The 25,308-nt window shown below is 66.9% G+C and overlaps 4 protein-coding genes across 4 annotated transcripts; 1 reads left to right on the forward strand and 3 right to left on the reverse strand.

The window, feature by feature from the left end:
• Positions 1–6,023: 6,023 nt before the first annotated feature.
• On the reverse strand, positions 6,024–7,085 carry EMIHUDRAFT_435274 (hypothetical protein). The gene is made up of 4 exons (XM_005777499.1): positions 6,910–7,085; positions 6,631–6,786; positions 6,421–6,514; positions 6,024–6,344 (listed from the first exon to the last, which is right to left on the reverse strand). The coding sequence occupies exons 1-4, from the start codon at positions 7,063–7,065 to the stop codon at positions 6,211–6,213; spliced, it is 540 nt and encodes a 179-aa protein (XP_005777556.1). The 5' UTR covers positions 7,066–7,085; the 3' UTR covers positions 6,024–6,210.
• A 1,028-nt stretch (positions 7,086–8,113) lies between these two features.
• Positions 8,114–9,485, reverse strand: EMIHUDRAFT_206245 (hypothetical protein; the record flags this gene model as incomplete). Its single annotated transcript, XM_005777500.1, has 4 exons — positions 8,114–8,519; positions 8,605–8,633; positions 8,894–9,053; positions 9,457–9,485. 4 exons carry the CDS (start codon positions 9,483–9,485, stop codon positions 8,114–8,116), a joined length of 624 nt encoding a protein of 207 aa, XP_005777557.1.
• A 2,216-nt stretch (positions 9,486–11,701) lies between these two features.
• EMIHUDRAFT_427076 (hypothetical protein) lies at positions 11,702–14,337 on the reverse strand. The gene is made up of 9 exons (XM_005777501.1): positions 14,241–14,337; positions 13,488–14,099; positions 13,217–13,418; positions 13,109–13,147; positions 12,968–13,039; positions 12,779–12,891; positions 12,545–12,682; positions 12,218–12,468; positions 11,702–12,137 (listed from the first exon to the last, which is right to left on the reverse strand). The coding sequence occupies exons 1-9, from the start codon at positions 14,307–14,309 to the stop codon at positions 11,741–11,743; spliced, it is 1,893 nt and encodes a 630-aa protein (XP_005777558.1). The 5' UTR covers positions 14,310–14,337; the 3' UTR covers positions 11,702–11,740.
• Positions 14,338–16,109: 1,772 nt separating this feature from the next.
• On the forward strand, positions 16,110–17,848 carry EMIHUDRAFT_206248 (hypothetical protein; the record flags this gene model as incomplete). The annotated part of the gene is made up of 5 exons (XM_005777502.1): positions 16,110–16,189; positions 16,319–16,479; positions 16,675–17,163; positions 17,264–17,356; positions 17,550–17,848. 5 exons carry the CDS (start codon positions 16,110–16,112, stop codon positions 17,846–17,848), a joined length of 1,122 nt encoding a protein of 373 aa, XP_005777559.1.
• Between the last annotated feature and the right edge of the window lie 7,460 nt (positions 17,849–25,308).

Below are 25,308 nucleotides of genomic sequence, written 5' to 3' on the forward strand. Positions count from 1 at the left end.
TTGAGGGCGGCGGGCGGGCCGACGCGACGTACGAGAGAGGCGAGGCGAGCGGCTTCACGCTGCTGATCGCCGCCGCCCGCAACGGCCACGAGCGGGTGGTCGAGCTGCTGCTGCGGCGAGCGAGCGGCGGGCGAGGCGCGCCGGGCGGCGGACGCGGCGGCGCTGGAGGAGCAGAGGCGAGCCATTGCGGCGGAGGCGGAGGCGAAGCTGGCCGCTGAGCGCGCGGCAGCAGAGGAGACGCTGCGGGCGAGGGAGGCGGAGAGGCGAGCAGCAGAGGAGGCGCAGCGAGAGGAGCAGCGGGCGGCCGCGGCGGCGCGCAAAGCCGCTCAGGCAGAGGCGGCGCGGCGCGAGAAGGAGGCTGCGGACAGGAGGGCGGAGGAGGAGAAGGCGAGGCGGCGCGCAAAGGCGGCGGAGGCAACGGCGGCCAAGAAGGAGGCCAAGGCGAAGAAGAAGGAGGCCAAGAAGGCGCCGTCTGCCTGCACGCTCGAGGAGGAGCGGAGGGCGAAGGCTGCGGCAGAGCTTCGCGCGCAGGAGGAGAGGGCGGCGCAGCTGGCTGCTGAGCAGGAGTCGGCGAGGCGGGCGGAGCGGGAGGCGGCAGAGCTAGCGGGTGCGGCAGAGCGGGCGGCGCTGCGCGAGGATGCGGAGCTGGCAGAGGCGCTGCGCCGGTCAGAGGTGGATGCGGAGGAGGAGGCGTTGGCGCGTCGGGTGTCGCGGTGCGAGGAGGCGGTGAGCAGCGAGTCGACCGGCGGCGGCGGGGACTTGGTGCGGCGTGTCGAGAGGCTGGAGGCGAGCCTCGGCGCGGCGACCGAGGGCAGCCTCGAGGAGCGGGTCGGCGCCATCGAGCGCTTGATCGGGCCAGAGGCGGGAGAGGCGGCGGAGCAGCATCTGCCAGTCACCGAGCTGTTTGCAGCCGTCTCACTAGCCGACGCCGGCCTCGACACGGGGCGGCCGGCTGCCCCCGAGTCCACGATGGGGGGAGAGACCACGTGTATCGTGTGTTTCGCGAGAGTCAAGTCGCATGCTGCGGTTCCGTGCGGGCACTTGTGTGCTTGCGGGCCATGCTCTGAGCTGATGCAAGAGGGTCCTTACTGTCGCGAGCCAGTGATGATGTGGATGGTTCCGCGTCCCGGTCTAAAGATAGAGGGCCCACAGCGTCCTAATCTAAAATCTGAGGATTGAGGATTCAGCCTTCGCTTTAGTGAGGCCAAAGTGAGTTTATGGATGGGTGAGAACGATGCGCGACACGAGGAGGCACACGCACCGACTCGTCGGCGACTCTGCTGCACGCCGTTTCAGAATTTTTCTCAGCGTGAGCGAGACGTGGAAGAGTGCCACCGTCGGGTAGGACGGGTCGGCCCGGCGCATCGGAGTAGCCGTCGTGGTCGCGGCGAGCAGCGCCGGCCACTCCGGCGCCGCGTCGGCAACATGGGAGCATGTCCACCGCCACTTCGCGGTCGCAGCGCTGTTTGTCGCCCAAAACGCCGCCTATCCCTCTGGCGGGCCAAAGATCGCCTCGCATGTCGATTTTGACTCGACGGGGGCATGGAGGCATCACGTCTCCATGCCCCCGTCAAGTCGGAGCCAGTCTGCGGCGACCACAGCGCTCACCGCAGGGATAGGCGAGCTTTTCAGAGTCAAGCGATTGCGCGAAATCCCACACTGGTGGATTTTGGGGCGCTGTGGGCCCCCTACTAAAGAGTAAAGTAGAGTTTAGACAAAACAACTCTCTCTCACAGCAGACAGGCTCGACACAGGTGCGAACTGGCGCGTGCTAGCACTATCACCGGCACACCACCGGAGCCGCCTAAGCGACTCCGTTAAGAACGGCAATGCACTTAGCTCCGTGCACAATGCCGCTGTCCCCGCACGCTAGCTCGTTCACCGTCTGCCACGCCACGCGCGCCTCGTTATCGGGAAGCGTCTCCTTGGGCCACGAGCTCCGTAGTTGCGCGCGGACGCCCCCAGCGAAAGCCATGGCGTCGCGTGTCGGCGGGCCGAAGTAGCGCTCGTCCTCCTTGGCGAAGGCCTCCGCGCTGCCAGGCATCTCTCCGGCGAGGGCGTCGGCCAGCTGCACGGCGCCGTCCTCCGCAGACACGCCGCAGCAGCGCTGCCAGTGGTCGTCGAGCGCGGAGGCCTGCGCCTCGTGCTGAAGGAGGCAGGCGCGGAGGGCAGTGTTGGCGGAGGCGACGCCTTCGGCCGCGGCCTCGAAGGGACCGTCCCCATCCTCGTCGGAGGAGAACCGTCTCCCGTGAGCTGGTCCCGTTGGCGGCGGGTAGGCCGGCACCTGGGTGGTGGGCTCGGGCGGCGAGGGCGGGGTCGACGGCGGTGGCCGGAATTCGCCTGCTCTCGGTCGTGGGAGCGAGCGGCCTCCGGGTGGTTCCTTTACACCCCCATACGCACTGCCGCCTGTTTCGGAAAAACGCACCCCGCTTGGCTGAACACGCCCCACAGACAGGGACCTTCTCGGAATGCGGTAGAGGAGGGGCTCGCCACTCGCCCCGACGCGAGCGGTACCGCCGGCCGCGCCGCCATTCGCGCCGCCCGCAAAGGAAGCAGCGCAGCTGCCAGCAGCGCCGCACGCGACGCCCGCAAAGGAAGCAGCGCAGCCGCCAGCAGCGCCACACGCGACATAGCCCCCAGCGTAGCTCGCGGCAGCGCAGCAGGAATGAAGGGTGGAGTCGTCCCGGATGCTCTTAGAGAGGCTGATACCGGTACGACAAGGACAGCGACAGAATGGCGTTGCGCCACAGGAGGAGCAGTGGCGGCAGCAGAGGGCAGAGACGGCAGAGGCAGGGGCGGCGGCTGCGGAGGTGGAGGGGGCGGAGGAGGTCGAGGCAAAGGCGGAGGCACAGGTGGGCTGCTGCTCAGGCTGCTGCTCAGGCTGCTGCTCGGGCTGCTGCTCGGGCTGCTGATCGGGCTGCTGCTCGGGCTGCTGCTCGGGCTGCTGCTCGGGCTGCTGCTCGGGCTGCTGCGAGGGCTGCTGCGAGGGCTGCTGCGAGGGCTGCTGCGAGGGCTGCTGCTCGGGCTGCTGCTCGGGCTGCTGCTCGGGCTGCTGCTCGGGCTGCTGCTCGGGCTGCTGCGAGGCGAGCCTTGTGCCTGGAGGTCGGGCCGTGGCAGCAGCAGGAGGCTCGGGGACCAGGCTGTCGCGTCGCAGCGGCCGGCCGGGAGAGCTCTGTTGGGGTTGGCGCTGGTCTAGGGCACCAGAGCGTCGTCCATCAGAGCGTGGCCCACCGGCCGGCAGCGCGTGTACCGAGCTGAAGTCCGTGCGACTGGTGCCTTCGGCAGCGGCCGCGGGCGGCTGCAGCCGCTGAGGATCTCCAGGTCGGCTCCCACGGTGGCAGCCGCCAAGGGCAGCCACCATCGTGGGGACGCGCGAAACTTGTACGAGGTAAAGTAGAGATATAGAGGGGATCGCTCTTGCCTCGCGCTTCACGCTTGCGTTCGAACCGATTCGTGCGATTCGAGTATCGAGCGGACTCGTGCAGTGACCAGTGTTACGCGGTTACTTTATTGTTCGGTGCGCAGCTCACAAAGTCCTCTTTCTCGAAAGGTAAGTGAGGCAAACGAGGACCCCAATATGAACCCCTGCGATGTCGCATGTGCTCGAGCTCAGAGAACACAGAAGCGCTCACGCGGCGCGGTGTTCGAACCAAACTTCGTCCACAATCGTGACGCCCCCAAGACGGCTAGGTGCCCGCGGCCCCGCGCGGCGACCCAGCAGGCTGTCAGCTCCGAGCCAGCTCAAAAGCTGACGCGTGGCGAGAGCCGGTCGTAGCGAGTGCCACCGGGCGGCGCGTGGCTATCGGCGCCGGCGCGCACGAGCGCGGCCATCCACCCCTCTCGCTCTTGCTCGGTGAGCGCCTGCAAGACAGATGGGGCGAGAGCGCGAGGCGGTGGCGTGTGTGCGCCTGTCTGCTGTAGAGGGCCGATCCGAGATCACCCGAGACCACACTACCCGAGATGACCCGAGATGACCCGAGATGACCGAGATGACCCGAGATGGCCCGCGAGATCTCTCCGAGATCAGCGCCTGAAGGACGATGACACGCCGCCGCTCTCCCGCGCGCCGCGCCTCGCCCGCGCCGCTCGCCGCCGCGGGCAGCAGCGCGAGACGGAGGGATGGCGCGTCGCCAGCTCCCGGCTGGAGCAGCGCGTGGCGGACGTAGGCGAAGCCGCGCGGGCCCTGCTGGCAGGGCGGCGAGAAAGAGAGGGAGAGAGAGGGAGAGAGGGGGAGGGAGAGAGAGAGGGAGTTAGGGGGCGAGCGGGCTTTGGCAGGGGGTTGGGATGCGGACAGGTTGCTGGGGGTGTGCGTGTGGTGGGAGAGGGGCGTGGCGCGCGAGGGAGAGACCGCAGTATGTGCGTGACTGCGAAGCAGGACTTGTTCTATGCGTGCGCAGTGCGCGCGTCGCTCTCCTTGCGCGAGAGAGCGTCGACGTCGGAGAGATGCCACATGAGGAGGGCGCGCCTGAGTAGCCGAGATTAGCCGAGATTAGCCGAGATTAGCCGAGATTGGTCGAGATTGGCCGATATTGGTCGAGATTGGTCGAGATTGGCCGAGATTGGCCGAGCTCGAGCTTAGCCACGTGAGTGTGTGTGAGGAGAGCAATATACAGGACACTCGTAGGCCGCCTAAAACGGCGAATCTCGGCGAATCTCGGCGAATCTCGGCGAATCTCGGCGAATCTCGGCGAATCTGGCCTCTCTCCGTCGGAGCCGCGCGAGGCCGCCAGCGTGAAGAAGCGGCGCCGGAGGGCGGTGTTGGCGCCCCCCTTCTTGCGCAGCCAGCCCGTGTGCACCACCGCCGCGGCGGGGGCGGCGCGCGTCTGCGGAGGAGGAGGAGGTAGGCCTCCGCTGCCTAGGAAGTGCCTCGGAAGTGTCTAGGAAAAGGCCTCCGCTGCCGCGCGTCGCAAGTGGCGTCAAAGGCGCCGGTGCGCGGCGCAGCGGCCTCCGCCGAGGCGGCGCGCGCCGCTGCCTCGGCCTCTTCGCGGAAGCGGAGCGAGGCGGCGAAGCGCGCGTCCTTGACGGCGATCGAGGCCAGGCGGCGCCGCTTCTCCACCAGCGCCTGCGCATGCCCCGCCACACACAGTGTGACCGCGCAGTTCGAGGAGTCGCTCACACTGGTCGGTGCGTGCGGAGGAGCCGGGGGTGGCGCTTCGTCCCTCTTGATCAGCTTCTGGTGACGTTCTAACGGACTACTAGATGGGTAGTCGGAGGGGCGCCTCCTCCTCCGCGCGGTGAAGCACCAGAGCGATCTTATAGTCCGTCCCCAGCTGCTCCGCCAGCGGCTCCAGCTCCGCAGCCGAGCCAACAGCGGCGAGCTTGCGGCCCGACCGGGCGCGAGCCAGTGCGGCCGCGTTGGACTGGACGATGCGCTCGGCGTGGGAGACGAGGCGAGCCTGCGCCTCAGTCGGGGGTGAGGCCTCTGTGGCTGCCACGGCGGCGTTGGTGAGGGCACGGAGCCGCCGGCTGCTTGCGCCCACCGCCGCCACCGCCTCCGCCCAGTCTGCGGTCTCTCCCGACGAAGCGAGCGTGCTCGGCGTGCCCGGCGTGCCCGGCGCCTCGGGGTCCAAGGACGAGGTGAGCAGGCCTCGCCACAGGTCGAGGTAAGGGTCGGAGTCGGGAGGGTCGGCGTCTGTGGTGAGGTCCTCCGTCGCCAGGCACTGCTCCTCCTCGGTGGAGGAAATTTCCTCCGAGTCGGTGTCATTAGCCATGCGCGCCATCCCGCACTCGGGGTCGGGCCCATAGGACCGGGATTCAGGACTGAGGCCGAAGAGGTCACGCAGCTGCGGCGGCAAGCGCTCCGCTGCAGGGCCCTCCTTGGCATGGCAACCATCGCTGTCTGCCCCATCAGTAGGGTCGGGCGTCGCCTCTGCCCACTCACGCGCTGAATTCATCTCGCGTGCGAGCGACAAGAGCTCCGCGGTGTCCATACCTCGGCCACACCGATCACCGCGAAAGCAAAGCGGCTGGAAAGCGACCGTGTTTTCTGGATTTCTTTTTCGCGTCTTAATGCAAACAAAAATGATGTTAGAGTTGTTTCGTGGTATTGATAAAAATCTCTCTCTCCTAGTACAGACGTTCACCCCACGTGCCGCCACGAATAACCCGCCGCCCTCCGGGGCCCTAACAGAGGCGCCTCTACCGAACCCTCTCGAGTCCCGAGGAGAGAGACACAGCCAACACACAAACTCGTTCGCTCGCCAGTGGCGATCACAACATCGATACGCTGCGGATGAGCGGGCCAAAGCCGTTGGGCATGTGCTCGTAGTCGGCCTGCCCGAAGTTGGCGACGAGCGAGGCGCCGTCGGCCACGCTCACCGCGGGGAAGACCTCGCCACGGATGCCTGCTCACGGCCGCGCCGGTGTGAAGGCGCCTCGTCTTTCTGGGGTGGGGGGTGGTGTGGCGCGGGGCGGGCGCGCCGCTCATCTGGTGCACGAGGGAGGAGCCCTTGTAAAAGTAGACCTGCACCGGGTAGTCCGCCTGGTCGATCGCACAGCCGATGACGTCGCCCTCCTGAGGCGTGCCGAGGACGGACCGGTGGCAGAGGCGCCAGGCGACGGCGACTTGGCGCACGGTGCAGGGTCAGCGGATGCGGGTGCGGGTGCGACAGGTAGATGCTTCGGACGCGCCTGGAGCGGCGGCAACCCGGGCTGGGTACTCGTCACCGTCCACGCCGTCGCCGCCTTGTCGGGCGTGAGCAGGCCCTCCAGAGGGCAGTCCTTGGCCGCGACGCCAATCGCAAACGCGCCCGCCTTGCGGATCGTCACCTCAAAGTAGCCCTTGTCCTGCGGCGAGGAGAGCAACGAGAGAGAGGGCATGTGAGGCGTGAGGTCCGCTCTGGGTCGCGCGTGCGCGTCCGCCACGCCACGCGAGCGGCGTGCGCGCGAGGCGGCGGGCTTGCGCCGCGCCTGCAGGATGGCAGAGTCACCGAGCACGCTGCCGGTCCCGCTGATGGTGCGGTCCTCGAGTTTGATCTCGGTGGCGCAGAGCTGGCTGCTCAGGGCGACCGGCGGCAAAGGCGCCGGCGTGTCGTCCGCCGGTTCGCTCGACCAGCAGCAGCCCATGAGCGCGTGTCGTGAAGCGCCTCTATGTTTCTGTGAAAAGAATTCTAGCTATGCGGGAAAAGAAATCCGAAGCCACCCTCAGCTCGGCCTCACCCACACTCCTAATTAAAATCCCTGTGTGGTGGCGGAGTGCCGTTCTCCCATCCCTCCTTCGGCGGTCTTTTTTCTTTCTTTCTTTTTCACCTGGCGGTGGCGCGCCGGCCCTCTCACCGCCTCCCTCGGCGCCCCGCGCCGGCCCGCACGACGCGCTTCAACTGCGCATCCTCCGGGTTGAGTTGTTGCCCGCGAGGACCGAGGTGCTCGCCGAGGGTCGTCGGGAGAGTGACCCCTGTGCCCTGATCCGGGAGTTGCAAGAAAACTCTAAGTGCACCAGGCACGGGACGACTGGCGCGCACTGGCACTAACACCACACGCGAGACTCAGTGTCAGTCGTACTCTGCGTCCTCCTCGTCGGGGAAGTCGCCTCCGACGTCGAGCTTCTCCCCTCGCTCGTCGACAATGTCGAGGCCGCGGCCGAGCTCGAGCTCGCGCCGAAAGCGGCTCCACGCCTACGCCATTCGTTACCATTGATTAACCGCCCGAGCTCGGAGCGGAGGCTAAATCTCCACACATCTCCCAGCCCCCCTCCCCCCCTCTCCCCGCCACGCGCCTCGTCGATGCCGCCCATCCCGTCTCGCTCCATCAGCTCCCTCCAGATGTCGTCGCCTACAGGACGGCTCAGAAGGGTCCGAGAAGGGTCCTCCTGCTCCTCCGTCCGCTCCTCCTCCAATCTCGCCCATCCCGCCGACGCCGAGGACGGTCTCGTCGTTCGCGCCTAGCCTCGGCGGGTCCACCTCGGCTTTGTGCTGCCGCTTCTGAGATCTCGCGCGATCTCCCACACCCGACATCTCCCACACCCGACACCACCCCCCTGCGCCTCCGCCTCCGCTGGTTGACCAAGCAGGGCGAGCCTCCCGGGCTGCTCTCGTCCCCCGCCTTCGGCGCCCTCCTCCGAGGGCGTGGGACGCGGGCGCATGTCGGCTACACTCGGCCTGCTCTCGTGTCAGTCTCAGCCTAAGCTCGCCTCCCGTCTTTGGCGCCCTCCTCCGGAACTTGACGCGCGCGCCTGCCATCCACTCTCAGTGATCAGCGATCGGATCCAGCTCTGCGCACCGCGGGCACAAGTGCCGTCTGCGTTGACTCCCTTTGGGTAGGAGCCCAGCAGGCGCATCTCCCCGTCCCCGAGCTTGTAGACCGAGTACGTCACCTGCGCACGGGACGGGAAGGCGTGGCGACGAACCGCGCCCAGCCCGCGGCCGCAGCGGTACCGCACCGCTGCGTTGCCCTTGCGCATCTTGCTGCCGAGCGTGAGCGCCTGCTGCTTGGTCGAGAGGCGGACGGTGTGGCGGCCGAGCTCGCACATCTCGGCGCCGCCGTACAGCGACTCGTACACAAACGGCATCGGCGTGAACCACCTAGGCGCGGGAAGGCGCACACGGTGGGACAGGTCTCGGCGCCGCTGCTGACGCCAGTGAGCGCAGAGGCCGCGTTGCTGCTCACATTAGCACAAATAGCGGCGGACCGCCGATCTGAAGGTGCAGCGCTGGATTCCGCGAAGATTCTGACAGCCTCGCGGGACGAACCGAGGGCAGCGGACCCGAGTTCACCAACATTGATCCGAGTGCGAAAAAAAGAATTTAAGAAACCTCTTTCACAGCAGACAGACTCGACACAGGTGCGAACTGGCGCGTGCTAGCACTATCACCGGCACACCACCGGAGCCGCCTAAGCGACTCCGTTAAGAACGGCAATGCACTTAGCTCCGTGCACAATGCCGCTGTCCCCGCACGCTAGCTAGCTCGTTCACCGTCTGCCACGCCACGGCGGTGTGGAGAACGACAGACAAGCGCTGCATCTGCAGCCCGTGCCAGTTCTTGGTGGTCCATGTGACCTCATCGAGGTGCTGAGCCTGCGAAAGTTTGTTACTCAGCTGGTCCGCCGCCTGCGGCCTGCCGAAGAAGAGCGCGGACGCCCTTCCCGAAGCCGCCGAACGTCTCGAAGTCGAGCAAACGCAGGTCGCAATTCTTCTCCCGCGCGAAAAAAAGAATGTATGTTTTTGCAACGAAAGAGTGTTGTGGTGGGGTGTGTGTGTGTTGTGCGTTGTGTTGTTGCGTGTTGTGCGGCGGGCGGTGGGCGCAATGCGCGTGGGTGGGTGGGTGGGGGGGGGGCACTCACCCGGGGTTGCAGGGAGGGGGGGGTCTCAGGATGACCCAAAAGAAAATCCGCCTTGCGTTTGTTTCATAACATCGAAGGCTAGCTCAAAGAAAATAGCTTTGCCTCAAAAAGGGACGCACGAGGCAAATCTGATGTTGGCTTGTTCCAATAGGAGCGAGGCCTCTTCCGTTGGGGGACCGAGTGACTAGGAAACGAGGGTTCCCCATTGTGTCCCGCTCCAGCGCGAGCGTGACACTGCACTTGGCGCCGAGCGCCCGCGGCTCAGACCTTGTGCAAGCCGACCCTCGGTGGGCACGCCGGTCCGGACCGATGGCGCTCGGTGTGGAGCAAGCAAGACCCCCCCCCCCCCCTCGGCGCGCGCCCGAGGTTTTAACGGCCGCGCCCCAGGAGCACCAACGAAGAGGACTCCTCATGGCTGCTTACAAGTGGGCTTCGACCGGCCTCGGCGGGGGGGGCGGGTTGTCCCGGCTGCGGACGCCTTCTGCAGCCCCCTGGGATGGGGACAGCACCCCAAAACTGCCCCTCGGCGGCATACAGCACTGCCAGCCAGCCTCTTCCTCCTCCTCAAGGGCTGTACTATAGGCCATATTGCGCCGCCTCCTACTGGCAGCCGGGCTGGCGCGCGCCGCGGGCGCCTCGGCGCGCGCACGGCTCGCAAAGTACGAACGTGAGTACTGCCGCCCGGCCGCCTCCTCGCAAGGCGCGCACCGGCTGCTCTGGCTGCTGCGCCGGCGGCCGCTGCGCTGGCCGCTGCTGCGCCGGCTGGCGGGCGGTACGGCCGCCGGCGGCCGCTGCACCCGCGCCTTCCCTCGCGGGCGCCGTCGCGCCGCGCGCGCCCAACTCTGCTGGCACACGGCACGCGTCGTCACTCAGCCGCGGAGAACAGGCGGTGCTGTGCGTGAAGCGCGCGCGATCTCGTACTTTTAAGTCAATTTGATTCTCGACTCGCCGACACGAAAGTGCTGCGATCGCGGATCGGGGACGGGGTTCGCCCATTTCTTTTTCCCTTTCTTTTTTTGGGCCCTGTGGGCACCCTACGCTTGCAGCTTGCCATCTCTGTTTCTTTCCTCTACGCTCTACACGGCAAACCACGCAAATTGCAAGGTGGAATCTCAGCAAAACAGCCGCCTACATCAAAGCAGCATGAGGAGAGAGCCGCGCCGTCGCCATCGGCGCCACCGCCTCCCACGCGCCCACTGCCGGGTCGTACCGCTCCACCGAGCTGAGGCGACTGTGGCCGGCACCTGCACCCGACCCGCCTGCGACATAGAGCTTGCCGTCGAGCGCCGCCACGGCGTGATTATACCGGGCCGCCGCCATCGGCGCCACCGCCTCCCACGCGTTCGTCGAAGGTTCGTACCGCTCCACCGAGCTGAGGCGACTGTGGCCGGCACCTGCACCCGACCCGCCTGCGACATAGAGCTTGCCGTCGAGCGCCGCCACGGCGTGATTATACCGGGCCGCCGCCATCGGCGCCACCGCCTCCCACGCGTTCGTCGCCGGGTCGTACCGCTCCACGGAGGTGAGGAAGCCGTCGTCGTCGTAGCCGCCCGCAGCGTACAGCTTGCCGTCTAGCACCGCCACGTCGTGATGGCACCGCGCCTCTTCAATCGGCGCCACCGCCTCCCACGCATTCGTCGCGGGGTCGTACCGCTCGACCGAGCTGAGGCAGCCGTCGTCGTCGTTGTACCCGCCAACGGCATACAGCTTGCCGTCGAGCACCGCCACGGCGTGACCCTCGCGTGGTGTCACCATCGGCGCCACCTCCTCCCACGCATTCGTCGCAAAGTCGTACCGCTCCACCAAGTTGGAGGATGGAGGGAGGGCCTCGCCATCCTCATCCTCGCCATCAGCCACACCCAGGCCGCCCGCCGCGTAGAGCTTGTCGTCGAGCACCGCCGTGCAAAAATTTTCACGTGCCGTCGGCATCGGCGCCACAGCCTCCTCCTCCCACTCATTCGTTGACGGGTCGTACCGCTCCAGCGAGTTGACAAGCTCGTAGTCGCTGCCATCGCCGCCGATCACGAGCAGGCGCAGCCTCTCGCGCTTCTTCAGCGTCTCCTTCCAGCCGCGGCGCCACGCGCGGCACGTCCCCTTGACGGCGTGCTCCTTGGTCGGCAGCTGGGCGAGGATGTGCGGGGCGAGGTCCGGCGAGAGGAGGACCTCGGAGAGGATCCACTCGGGCTGCTCCACGAGCCGTGCGGCGTGCTCCTCCGCCACGCGCAGCGCGGCGGCGCTCGCGCCCGCCTGCGCCTCGATGATGGCGCACAGCTGCGCTGGCGAGAGGCCCGCGACGCGCGCGCCGATGCGGTGGGAGGCCATCGGCACAAAGGTCACACAAGAGTGCAAGCTTGGATTTCGCTTGCAAAGGGTGTGCGGTACTCTCCCGTGAGGTGTCCAGTCCTAGCCTGGCTGTTCTTTTCACCTTCGATACATACATACGTTCCTACTGTGCCGGTATTCAAAGTGCAAGGCCCAGTGCACGTGGTGAGCACACAGGCTGGGAGAAAGAAGAGGTCCCACCCCGCAGTATGCATGTGTGCAATACAGTATGCTCCAGAGCGGCGCGTCCTCTCCGCTGCAACCCCCCCCCCCCCCGCGCGCGCGCGCGGCCCCGAGCAGGGCTCGCCCGCCGCCGCCGCCTCACATCCCCCTCTGGAAGAAAGCGGCCGTCTGCGAGAAGTAGGTCTCGGTCCCCTCCTTGGAGTCGCCTACGCAAACCACGAGCGCGCGTACGGCACACACGAAGCCAGGGCGGGCCTCGAGGCCCCTCTCTGGCGTCGCCGGCGGCGGAAGGGTTGACCAGCTCGATGCCCTGCACCGGCGTGAAGGCGAGCGAGGATGCGAGCCCGTTTGTGCTGCCCGAGGAGCCGGCGAGTCGCGCCCGCCTGTCCAGCAACCAGTTCAGCATTACGCGCGGAGTCACCGACGAGCAGACTCGGGCGGAGCCGGCGCGCGCTTGTTCTTCTCGGAGAGCAGCTGCTGCTTCTGCGCGTTCACCTTGACCTTGCCCCCCTGCTGCGACTTTCCGAGCATTCCGACACCGAGCATGCCGTCGGACGTCATGTCCTCCTCCTGCCCGAACCGCACCCGGTTGGAGAGCTGCCGCATGTGCGTCATACCCATCCGCTCCTTCATCTTGCGCAGCCGCCGCCCGCCGCGCCGCTTGCCGCTAGACTCGGGCGGCACCTGCTCGCAGCTCCGCGCGACGTGTGAAGAGACGCCGTTCACACCGGACGGCCCGTGCTCCGACTCGGTGCGGCACCGCCAGCGGCCGCACGTCCTTCGGCGGCGGCGGCTCCGAAAGCTTGGCCGACCGCATCTCGATCTCGTCGCGGAACTTTTGGCCGACGGAGCCGTCGCCAGAGTTCTGGTACGCGTCCGCGCGCGCCGCCAGCGTCACCTTGCCGGCGGGCATGCGGGAGATAGAGTGTGCTGATAGGTGTGCTGCTACTTCCGAGACAGAGACTATGAATGCTGCCAAGAAGAGTGGAGGCACCTTGCCGGCGACCATGCGGACCACCTTTGGCCTCAGTCCTGGCGGCGTGTTGAGGATGATGTCGCACTGCGAGATGCAGCCAGAGTGCGTGACTTGCGTCGAGGTGGACATGCCTGCTCACGGCTGGCCGCTGTGAAGAGACGCCGCCAGAGTGCGCGCGCGACACCTCTGCGTCGACGTGCGGCATGCCCGCGAGCGCGCGCTTCTTCGAGCCAAGGATCTGCACGACCGTCGAGGGCAGCTCGGCCAGCTTGGACATGCCTAGGACGTGTCTCGGACATGTCTCGGACGTGTCTCGGCCAGCTTGGACATGTCTCAGCTTGGACATACCGCCCGCGGCGCCGACGAGCTTCGCGGCGGTGGCGGCGCCTAGGACGTGTCTCGGACGTGTCTCGGACGTGTCCAGGAAGGGGAGCTGCGTCGCGGCGGTGGCGGCGCCGACGATGGCGACGACGTTGGGCGCGACGATTGCCTGTTGAGGTGGCGGTCGGAAGAGCAATTCACACACCTCGGTTCGGTTGCACCTCGGTTGCACCTCGGCTGTCTCTCGGCTGTCTCTCGGCTGTCTCTCGCCATCTTGGACTCGACGAAGGCGAGGATGCGCTGCTTGTTGTCGGAGAGGGCGAGGACCTGCTCGCACCTGCGGGAGATGTGGGGAGATGTGGGGAGATGTGGGGAGATGTGGAGAGGGCGAGGACTTGGCTCGCACCGCTCGCTGACCGCCGCCAGCGCCTGCGGCGGCAGCTCGGTGCCGATGGTGGTGGAGGAGGTGACGGTGACGACCATGATCGTGGCGGAGGGGAGGATGCCGGTGAGGTCGACTTGGGTCAGGTCCGCCTCGTTGCCGATCTTGAGCACGACGCGCGCGAAGTCGAGCGGGTTCGGGATCAGCGACTCGAGCTCGGGGAAGCGCTTCGCGTAGTCGTCGCGGATGTGCTTCGCGAGCGCCTCGACCTACGGCCGGTGGTGTGGCGTGGCATGCGCCCCGGCGTGGAGTGTCGCGCCCTGCCCCGGTGTGGTGCGCAGCGTGCCCCCGCCCGAGGGCTGCCAGTTGCACCTCATTGTCGATGTCGACCGCTATCTCGTTGCACTGCACAATCAGCGCGTAGACGGCGCCGGCATCGTCCTGGGGCGCGGCGGGCGGCGCGACGACGCCGTCGCCCGCGTCGGCCACCATGTATGCCTCGATCTTCTCCATCAGCGACGCCATCCGGCTCGAGGCGAGCAGCCCCGACGTGCCCGCCGCGCCGCCGCCGCCGCCCGTCTCGGCGAGCATGTCGATGTCGCCATCGTCGTCGTCCTCCTCCTCGATGATCTCCTCCTGCCGCCGCGAGACAGAGCCGGTGAGTGGGCGCGAGCGTCGCAGCGCGAAAGGCGGGCGCGGCCCGCTGGCAGCGGGGAAGCGAGCGCGGCGACACGGGCGGCAGCGACGCGGGGCAAGCAGTCATGGGCGAGGGCGCGCCTCCTCGCCCTCGTCCTCCTCCTCGTTTAGGTCGTCGAGATCTGCGAGGAAGGCGTCGAGAGAGGCCATGCGGTAAGAGCGTGGCAGCGCCCCGAGCACAGCCTCAGGCAGGGGCGCAAAAGAATTTTAAAGAGCGCAGATGGAAAGGCCGTCGCGAAAAAAGAAAAAAACCGCCGCAGCAGCAGTGGCCCGGTTACAAGTGCGCACACTTAATGATTTTCGGCCGGCCGCAGGTCGGGCTGGACGCGGCTGTTTCGGCCGGCGGTCGGGGTCGGACACCAGCTTTGTCGGCGCGTCAGCGCCGAAGAAAATTTTGGGCGATTTTCTTTACTCCCGTCACTTCCAGCTCACGCTCCCGGTTTTGTCAAATAGGATTCGAATCTCGAACTTCTATTTACTCCTTGAGGTTCCCTCAGGCCCGCCGCCGCGCTCGCTGGACAGCGGCCGTGACTCACCTGCTTCGGGCGCGCTGCTCCTCGGGGATGGCGAGAAGCGGCAGAGATGATGCTCATAGATGAGCTAGCCCCAGATGCCCCGTTTGCCCCACTGCGGCGCCGTGCTCGTGCCGGCGTGCGAGTGGGTACAATGCACCCCCTCTGCCGCTCGCGGCCCGGAACGCATCGGGAGATATTCATTCGTATACGTCAAGACGTGCTCAGATGGCACGTAGTAGAGTGACTGAGCGCGTGGCCACTCTCCACCCTCGATTGCGGGTGCGGCCGCGGCCGCAATGGTGTAGGCGGACAGTAATGATGCCGCGCGGGCGGAGTGGCGGACACGAGGACGCTGCCGTCGGACGAGGGGTTGCTATCATACGCAAGCACGAGCCGTCGGTGACGCGACGGCGTCATCACCGTTGGCCAGCATAGAAGCGCGAAAAGCCGAAAACCTGCCCGTGTGTCGGATGCGTCCCCAAACTTGTGTGCGGTACATTTTTTTATTTAATGAACTCGGGGGCACAGGACGCGGTACAAACGGGGTACACCAAAAGGCACGGGCGCTACATCTTTGGACACACACCGGCGGGCGCTTTCGAGGCGACCGGGAGCATTTTTTCTAGCCACATGGACCTTTTTGCGGCACGATAGCTGGGCTGCAACAGCGTGAGTACGTGTACCTACACTCGACTACAGCTACGACTGCAACGGCGCGCAGCGCCGAAGAAAATTTTGGGGCTTCTCGAGCGGCGGCCGGTGTGGACGCCGTTGTTTCGCAGCTCGGTCGGGGGGGGGGCGCCCCTGCGTTTCCCTGCGGTCGGTCGAAAATCATTAAGTCCGCCGATAACGATTGGGGTGGGGGCCCCAACTCGTGGTAGGCCACTAGTTTATCGTAGGATACTCACGGATACCTCTCCTGAGTCCCTCTCGTGTGCCCTCGCGCACATCGCATGCGGTCTTCACTCAGCCTCCGCTGCTGTGAACACCAAACTTGCACTTCAGCTGGTGCGCGCTTTCGCCGCCTACTTTCGCGAGCGCGCTTGGCCCTCGCTCCTCATGCGCGGCGCTCTCGCTGCGCTCTCTCCCTGCTCATGGGACCTGATGCCGCGCCACCTCTGTGGCCGCTCCATCCTCTCTGACGGCGCCAGCCCTCCGGCTGCGCCATCTCTCTTTGGTTGGCACAGAATCTGTGTCTGCGCCATTCTTGCTGTCGCTGGCGATTGTTTCTGGGCAGCAGTACACGATGGGCGGCGGCCTCGTCTGCCACGCTTGTGGCGCTCTCGTGGTCGCCTCGGCTCTGCCACGACGGCCTCGTCCACCTGGCGGCCAGGGGCGGTGGCCCCACAGCCCACTCTTGGTGCTGCTGTTGCATCACGTCTCGTGGCGTGCTTCTCCTTTCTCTCTGGACCCGCCGGCGATAAGCTCTGCTGTCATGTTGCTCTGGGATATCTCTATCCAAGGCAACACTCCGGTACGTGCTCCGCCCGTGCAGCGGCGCTTGCTGCTCTTCGAGTGAGCCTCGTCTCGTTCTCTCTGTCTGCTCAAGCCTCGCCTCGTTCGCCCTCATGGGCGGCGTGGCGGGCGGGCGGCTGTCTCAATCACCGCCTCGAGTGAGCCTCGTCTCGCTCTTTGTCGCTCGAGCCTCGTCTCGTGTGCCGCCTCGTGGGCGGCGTGGCGTGGCGGGCGGCTGTCTCTGCCGCCGCCTCGAGTGAGCCTCGTCTCGCTCTTCGTCTACTCGAGCCTCGTCTCGTGTGCCGCCTCGTGGGCGGCGTGGCGGGCGGCTGTCTCTGCCGCCGCCTCGAGTGAGCCTCGTCTCGCTCTTCGTCTGCTCGAGCCTCGTCTCGTGTGCCGCCTCTTGGGCGGCGTGGCGTGGCGGGCGGCTGTCTCTGCCGCCGCCTCGAGTGAGCCTCGTCTCGCTCTTCGTCTACTCGAGCCTCGTCTCGTGTGCCGCCTCGTGGGGCGGCGTGGCGGGCGGCTGTCTCTGCCGCCGCCTCGAGTGAGCCTCGTCTCGCTCTTCGTCTCCTCGAGCCTCGTCTCGTGTGCCGCCTCTTGGGCGGCGTGGCGTGGCGGGCGGCTGTCGCTGCTGCCGCCTCGAGTGAGCCTCGTCTCGCTCTTCGTCTACTCGAGCCTCGTCTCGTGTGCCGCCTCGTGGGCGGCGTGGCGTGGCGGGCGGCTGTCGCTGCTGCCGCCTCGAGTGAGCCTCGTCTCGCTCTTCGTCTACTCGAGCCTCGCCTCGTGTGCCGCCTCTTGGGCGGCGTGGCGTGGCGGGCGGCTGTCGCTGCCGCCGCCTCGTGTGAGCCTCGTCTCGCTCTTCGTCTACTCGAGCCTCGTCTCGTGTGCCGCTTCGTGGGCGGCGTGGCGTGGCGGGCGGCTGTCTCTGCCGCCGCCTCGAGTAAGCCTCGTCTCGCTCTTCGTCTACTCGAGCCTCGTCTCGTGTGCCGCCTCGTGGGCGGCGTGGCTGGCGGCTGTCTCTGCCGCCGCCTCGTGTGAGCCTTGTCTCGCTCTTCGTCTACTCGAGCCTCGTCTCGTGTGCCGCCTCGTGGGCGGCGTGGCGTGGCGGGCGGCTGTCTCTGCCGCCGCCTCGAGTGAGCCTCGTCTCGCTCTTCGTCTACTCGAGCCTCGTCTCGTGTGCCACCTCGTGGGCGGCGTGGCGGGCGGCTGTCTCTGCCGCCGCCTCGAGTGAGCCTCGTCTCGCTCTTCGTCTACTCGAGCCTCGTCTCGTGTGCCGCCTCGTGGGCGGCGTGGCGGGCTGCTGTCTCTGCCGCCGCCTCGAGTGAGCCTCGTCTAGCTCTTCGTCTACTCGAGCCTCGTCTCGTGTGCCGCCTCGTGGGCGGCGTGGCGGGCGGGCGGCTGTCTCTGCCGCCGCCTTGAGTGAGCCTCGTCTCGCTCTTCGTCTCCTCGAGCCTCGCCTCGTGTGCCGCCTCTTGGGCGGCGTGGCGTGGTGGGCGGCTGTCTCTGCTGCCGCCTCGAGTGAGCCTCGTCTGGCTCTTCGTCTACTCGAGCCTCGCCTCGTGTGCCGCCTCGTGGGCGGCTTGGCGTGGCGGGCGGCTGTCTCTGCCGCCGCCTCGAGTGAGCCTCGTCTGGCTCTTCGTCTACTCGAGCCTCGCCTCGTATGCCGCTTGTGGGCAGCGTGGCGTGGCGGGCGGCTGTCTCTGCCGCCGCCTCGTGTGAGCCTCGTCTCGCTCTTCGTCTACTCGAGCCTCGTCTCGTGTGCCGCCTCGTGGGCGGCATGGCGTGGCGGGCGGCTGTCTCTGCCGCCGCCTCGAGTGAGCCTCGTCTCGCTCTTCGTCTACTCGAGCCTCGCCTCGTGTGCCGCCTCGTGGGCGGCGTGGCGGGCGGCTGTCTCTGCTGCCGCCTCGAGTGAGCCTCGTCTGGCTCTTCGTCTACTCGAGCCTCGCCTCGTGTGCCGCCTCGTGGGCGGCGTGGCGTGGCGGGCGGCTGTCTCTGCCCGCCTCGAGTGAGCCTCGTCTCGCTCTTCGTCTACTCGAGCCTCGTCTCGTGTGCCGCCTCGTGGGCGGCGTGGCGTGGCGGGCGGCTGTCTCTGCCGCCGCCTCGAGTGAGCCTCGTCTCGCTCTTCGTCTACTCGAGCCTCGTCTCGTGTGCCGCCTCGTGGGCGGCGTGGCGGGCGGCTGTCTCTGCCGCCGCCTCGAGTGAGCCTCGTCTCGCTCTTCGTCTACTCGAGCCTCGTCTCGTATGCCGCTTGTGGGGAGCGTGGCGTGGCGGGCGGCTGTCTCTGCCGCCGCCTCGAGTGAGCCTCGTCTCGCTCGTCGTCTACTCGAGCCTTCTCGTGTGCCGCCTCGTGGGCGGCGTGGCGGGCGGCTGTCTCTGCCGCCGCCTCGAGTGAGCCTCGTCTCGCTCTTCGTCTACTCGAGCCTCGTCTCGTGTGCCGCCTCGTGGGCGGCGTGGCGGGCGGCTGTCTCTGCCGCCGCCTCGTGTGAGCCTCGTCTCGCTCTTCGTCTACTCGAGCCTCGTCTCGTGTGCCGCCTCGTGGGCGGCGTGGCGGGCGGCTGTCTCTGCCGCCGCCTCGTGTGAGCCTCGTCTCGCTCTTCGTCTACTCGAGCCTCGTCTCGTGTGCCGCCTCGTGGGCGGCGTGGCGGGCGGCCGTCTCTGCCGCCGCCTCGTGTGAGCCTCGTCTCGCTCTTCGTCTACTCGAGCCTCGTCTCGTGTGCCGCCTCGTGGGGCGGCGTGGCGTGGCGGGCGGCTGTCTCTGCCGCCGCCACGAGTGAGCCTCGTCTCGTTCTTCATCTACTCGAGCCTCGTCTCGTGTGCCGCCTCGTGGGCGGCGTGGCGGGCGGCCGTCTCTGCCGCCGCCTCGTGTGAGCCTCGTCTCGCTCTTCGTCTACTCGAGCCTCGTCTCGTGTGCCGCCTCGTGGGCGGCGTGGCGGGCGGCCGTCTCTGCCGCCGCCTCGTGTGAGCCTCGTCTCGCTCTTCGTCTACTCGAGCCTCGTCTCGTGTGCCGTCTCGCGGGCGGCGTGGCGTGAATGTAGGCTTCACGCTGGGGTCGCTCTTCGTCACGAGCGCATCTGCCCCTCTTCTGGCTTCATTGGGATGCGAGGTCCGTCTGCACCCGCTCCCTCCACTCTGCGTTGGGATGTCAGGTACTGCGTAGCTCTTCCGTTGTGGAGGCACGCGACTCCAGACTGACCCTTTACGCGCCAATGTATCACACCTCACGGTGCAGATGCTTGGGTCATGTGGAGAAGCCGAGATAAACTAGTCCGCCGATAACGATTGGGGTGGGGGCCCCAACTCGTGGTAGGCCACTAGTTTATCGTAGGATACTCACGGATACCTCTCCTGAGTCCCTCTCGTGTGCCCTCGCGCACATCGCATGCGGTCTTCACTCAGCCTCCGCTGCTGTGAACACCAAACTTGCACTTCAGCTGGTGCGCGCTTTCGCCGCCTACTTTCGCGAGCGCGCTTGGCCCTCGCTCCTCATGCGCGGCGCTCTCGCTGCGCTCTCTCCCTGCTCATGGGACCTGATGCCGCGCCACCTCTGTGGCCGCTCCATCCTCTCTGACGGCGCCAGCCCTCCGGCTGCGCCATCTCTCTTTGGTTCCCACCCACCCTCTCCTTGGTGGCATGCTGAGCTCTCACGCTAGCTTGGGATCCACCGTGGCTCTCACGGAGATGTCAGCTCGAGCCTCTGCTCGCGTAATGGGTCCTGTCGTCGGCCCATCTTACTTCTCCCCCCCCTCTTTTCGCGGGGGAGACTCCCGCGTCGTCTACGCGGCGGTAGGTGCTCTACGTGTGGTGAGCTCCACCTCTCTTCTTGGTCTGAGGTGCGATCCGCTTACGGCGCCGCGGCCGGCTGCAGGACGTTGAGGTTTCCTCCGGACCTGCAGTTCGTCCAAGCTGTTTGAGTCCCAACCCTCCGCCTTTAGTGGCAAGACCCCAGGGGATGTCAGGTACTGCGTAGCTCTTCCGTTGTGGAGGCACGCGACTCCAGACTGACCCTTTACGCGCCAATGTATCACACCTCACGGTGCAGATGCTTGGGTCATGTGGAGAAGCCGAGATAAACTAGTGCGCACTTGTATCCCTCTCGCGCCGGATGGCCTCCCACCGCATCGGCGCGCGCGTCGCGGGCCTCTCGCCAGCGCAGCTGTGCGCCATCATCGAGGGGCAGGCGGGCGCGAGCGACGCCGCGCTGCGCGTGGCGGAGGAGCACGCCGCACGGCTCGTGGAGCAGCCCGAGTGGGTCCTCTCCGAGGTCCTCCTCTCGCCGGACCTCGCCCCGCACATCCTCGCCCAGCTGCCGACCAAGGAGCACGCCGCCAAGGGGACGTGCCGCGCGTGGCGCCGCGGCTGGAAGGAGACGCTGAAGAAGCGCGAGAGGCCGCGCCTGGTCGTGATCGGCGGCGAAGACAGCGATGGCGAGCGTCTCAACTCGCTGGAGCGGTACGACCCGTCCACGAATGCGTGGGAGGAGGAGGCTGTCGCGCCGATGCCGTCGGCACGAAATTTTGTCGGCACGGCGGTGCTCGATGGCAAGCTCTACGCGGTGGGCGGCGAGAGTGAGGCTGACGGCGCAACTTCCAACCTGGTGGAGCGGTACGATTTGGCTACGAACGCGTGGGAGGAGGCGGCGCCGATGGTGACACCACGCGAGACCCACGCCGCGGTGCTGGACGGCAATCTGTACGCTGTGGGCGGCCTCGGCGACGGCGCCCTCAGCTCGGTGGAGCGGTACGACCCGGCAGCGAACGCGTGGGAGGCGGTGGCGCCGATGGCGGAGGTGCGGTTTTATCACGCCGTAGCGGTGCTCGACGGCAAGCTGTACGCTGTGGGCGGGTACAGCGACGACGACGGCATCCTCAGCTCGGTCGAGCGGTACGATCCGGCGACGAACGCGTGGGAGGCGGTGGCGCCGATGGCAGAGGCGCGGACTCTTGCCGCCGTGGCGGTGCTCGACGGCAAGCTGTACGCTGCGGGCGGCTTGAACGACGAGGACGGCCGCCTCAGCTCGGTGGAGCGGTACGACCCTGCGATGAATGTGTGGGAGGCGGTGGCGCCGATGGCGGCGGCTCGGAGCAGGCTCGCCGTGGCGGTGCTGGACGGCAAGCTGTACGCTGTGGGCGGGCAGAACGATGAGGAGGACGTGGATGGCTGCCTGGTGGAGCGCTACGACCCGGCGTTGGAGATATGGGAGGCGGTGGCGACGATGGGGACGGCGCGGTACTCTCCTCTCGCTGCTTTGATGTAGGCGGCTGTTTCGCTCTCTCTCTCTCTCTCTCTCTCTCTCTCTCTCTCTCTCTCTCTCTCTCTCTCTCTCTCTCTCTCTCCCTCCCTCCCTCCCTCCCTCCCTCCCTCTCCCCCCCGGAGACGGGCGAGTTGCGGCGCACGCGCGCACGCGCTGCGCGTAGCCGTAGGCGGCACGTGGCGGCGCGTGGGCGGGTGGCCCACCCGGCCGTCGGTGAGTGAGCACCACCGGACGCGAGGGTCGGTACGTCGGCTCCTAATCCTAGTGATCTGTGATCTGTGAGGATCCGCCCGCAGGCGCATTTTGTATACCGAGGCGGTGCCCGGTGCCGAGCGCAGGCAGAGCCCACAGGTCGGACCTTAACGACGAGACAGCGCGTGCGTATATGAGCTCACTTAAGAGTTGATAAGTGTGCAGCGGTCTTCTTCGCAAAAAAAGAAAAAAATCGCCTTATCCCTCTCGCGCCGGATGGCCTCCCACCGCATCGGCGCGCGCGTCGCGGGCCTCTCGCCAGCGCAGCTGTGCGCCATCATCGAGGCGCAGGCGGGCGCGAGCGACGCCGCGCTGTGCGTGGCGGAGGAGCACGCCGCACGGCTCGTGGAGCAGCCCGAGTGGGTCCTCTCCGAGGTCCTCCTCTCGCCGGACCTCGCCCCGCACATCCTCGCCCAGCTGCCGACCACGGCGCACGCCGTCAAGGGGACGTGCCGCGCGTGGCGCCGCGGCTGGAAGGAGACGCTGAAGAAGCGCGAGAGGCCGCGCCTGCTCGTGATCGGCGGCGACAACGAGGGTGGGACTGTCAACTCGCTGGAGCGGTACGACCCGTCAACGAACGAGTGGGAGGAGGAGGCGGTGGCGCCTTTGCCGACGGCACGCACGATAGCAGGCATGGCGGTGCTCGATGGCAAGCTCTACGCGGCCGGCGGTTGTGAGGCCGACAACTACGCCCCTTCCAACTCGGTGGAGCGGTACGACTTTGCTGCGAACACGTGGGAGGCGGCGGCGCCGATGGCAAAGGCGCGGCATGCTCCCGCCGTCGCGGTGCTCGAGGGCAAGCTGTACGCGGTGGGAGGCGACAGCGACGACGACGGCATCCTCAGCTCGGTGGAGCGGTACGACCCGGCTGCCAATGCGTGGGAGGCGGTGGCGCCGATGACGACGGAGCGGAGCGACCATGGCGTGGCGGTGCTCGACGGCAAGCTGTACGCTGTTGGCGGGTACAGCAACGACGGCGTCGTCCTCAGCTCAGTCGAGGGGTACGACCCGGCCTTGGATGCGTGGGAGGCGGTGGCGCCGATGGCGACGGCGCTGTACAATCACGCCTTGGCAGTGCTGGACGGCAAGTTGTATGCTGTGGGCGGCGTCAACGGCCACCTCAGCTCGGTGGAGCGGTACGATCCGGCGACGAACGCGTGGGAGGCGGTGGCGCCGATGGGGACGGCGCGGATGGCTCACGCCGTGGCGGTGCTCGACGGCAAGTTGTACGCTGTGGGCGGCTACGGCCTCAGCTCGGTGGAGCGGTACGACCCGGCGACGAACGCGTGGGAGGCGGTGGCGCCGATGGCGGCGGCGCGTGTGAAGGCTTTCGCTGTCTTGATGTAGTCGCCGTTGTGTGCGTGCTAGCCCCACGGCGTGGAGTGTGCTGAAGTCCCTCGCCTGGGTGTGCTGCGCGTGCGTGGCTGCGTGCCCCCGCCGCTTGGTCGCAGCCCGCTCTATGCACTATGGTGTAACGTGTATGGAGTGAAGCACTTGAGGGGCCGCAGGGGTTTCTTTTTCCCGGCTTGCCCGTCCCTACCCGCTGCGCGGCCGCAGGGGTTTCCTTTTATTCTTTGTCTCTCCCAGGCCGCCCCCCGTCCCCCGAGCCCGACCACCCGCCGCACCGGCACTCTACCTCTACGTGTGGCGGCCGTGTGTCAGCCCCACACTTATCACAGTATATCCCTCTCTATGACTCTTTGTCTATCTCTCCGCAGATGAAAAGCCGGGCATGGGCCGGAACCGCGCCCCGTATGTGCCGCGCTGCCGCGCGCGCCTAGACGGCGGCGATGACTGCAGGGTCGACGCCCTTCGAGGCCAGGAATGCCTTCTTCTCGTCGCCCGGAGCCGCCGCGATGGATGGATCTTGCATGAAGGTGGCGGCCTGCACAGTAGGAAAGTGGTGGAGAGGCGCCGGCGGGCACGAGAGAGGGAACATGAGAAGGGGTGAGCAGAGGCGGCTGCGTGGGTCGGAACGGTGAATCGGAGGAGGCTCTGCCTGCTCCTTGGTCATCTCACTCGTGACCGCGGCAGGCGCGGGCGGCGCTGCCAACGACGGCGCCACCTCGGACGTGGCCTCGCTTTTCCAGGAAGGGTTCCACCCCGAGGCGAAAGCCACTCGGCCGCCGCCCGCCCCCGTCGCCCCGGACTTGTACTTTGGGATTGGGCCCGACTTCCACGAGGGCGCCCACTTGCGATTGCTCCCGCCGCCGTAGACGTCCTGACAGCGGGTCAGGAGCGGGTCAGATTTGGCGAGACGGTCAGAAGGAGCGGGTCAGATTTGGCGAGACGGTCAGAAGGAGCGGGTCATCAGATTTGGCGAGACAGTTGTTCGCGGTCGACGAGGGCTGACGAAGAGGTGATGACGTGCCTGCATGACGACGGGGAGCGGCGTCGAGCCGCGCGTCGCCAGCGGAGGGGCGAAGCCGAGCGCACAGATCGACAGCATTATCTCGCGTTCCGTTTGGAGAGTGCCGCAGAGGTGTCCACGCAAAAAAAGAAATTTCGCCTTTGGCCGTGCATGGGCTCCCCTCTCAGCGTGCTGGCAGCCCTCTGTAGCATCAGGTGCAAAGGAAAGAGTGGGCTGGATCGTCCCGTTTTTTTTTGGAGAGTGACGAGACAGAGCTCAGAGGATGAAGCGACAGGAGAGAGAACGACGAGAGTGGGATGCCCTCCGCCGTCGAGCCACGCCAGTACCGCCGCGTCGTCACCTCGTCTAGCCGCTGCTACGACCTTGGCAGGAGCAGCCCCGGCGGTTCTCTTGCTACATCCCGCGCGCTCGAGCACCAACGCGCAGGCGAGTAGCAACCGCACGTGCATAGGGCGCGCGAACGCGGTGGGGGCGTTTTCTTCTTCCGAGGCTATGTTATGTTTCATATTTTCGTTTCTTTCCCCCGTTTTCTGCGCAGGTGTGCGCCAGTCCACATCCGAAATAGAGGTCTCCCCGTCTTTCTAGCCTAGCGTTTGTGCCCCGTTTGTGCCGCGTCCCGTGCCCCCGAGTTCATCTTAAAAAAACAAGTGAGTTGCAAAATTCTTTTTCCTACTAGCAGCGCTCGCCGGCGCGGAAGGGACTTGAGCGGGCGGTCGTGTCTCGTGAGCCGGCACAATGTCCGACCACCGAGCCAGGTCGCTCGCCGCGGCGGTCGGCCTGCGCACATCCTTGCTAATTTCGACGCTCGCACTCACCGCCCACGCGCTCTTCCTCTACAGCGTTTTTCGCAGTTTTTGGTGCGTTTTTCCACGTGAGACTTTTTGCAACTAGAGTATAGAGCGTATAGTCCCACCACGAGGTGCCGCCACCACGCTCCCTGACCCTGCGGTTCGGTGGGGCGTCTGTTCTCAGTTCTGTTCGGCACCTCCCACCGACGAACTCGTCCATTACACGAGAGTAGCCTGTGGCTGAGCAGAGCTGAGCACACACCAAGGCTCGCTGATGACCACATGCGACATGCCACATAATTTACCTTCAGAGACCTCGACTATTCACCGCACCACCATGCGGACGAGAACAGAGGCGAAGCGGCGAGGAGGAGGAGGGCATGCCCGGCCTGCACCGCCAGCTAGCTGGCCTGCCGCCCCCACCACCCCGCCGCCGCGCAACCCCGCCATCCCGCCCCCGCTCAGCCGATGTGGAGGCAGTGGACCTGCGACACGTCCGCCAGCTCGGCGGCCTTGG

Source organism: Emiliania huxleyi (assembly GCF_000372725.1).
Source record: "Emiliania huxleyi CCMP1516 unplaced genomic scaffold EMIHUscaffold_26, whole genome shotgun sequence".
In the NCBI taxonomy this organism is placed as follows: Eukaryota; Haptophyta; order Isochrysidales; family Noelaerhabdaceae; genus Emiliania; species Emiliania huxleyi.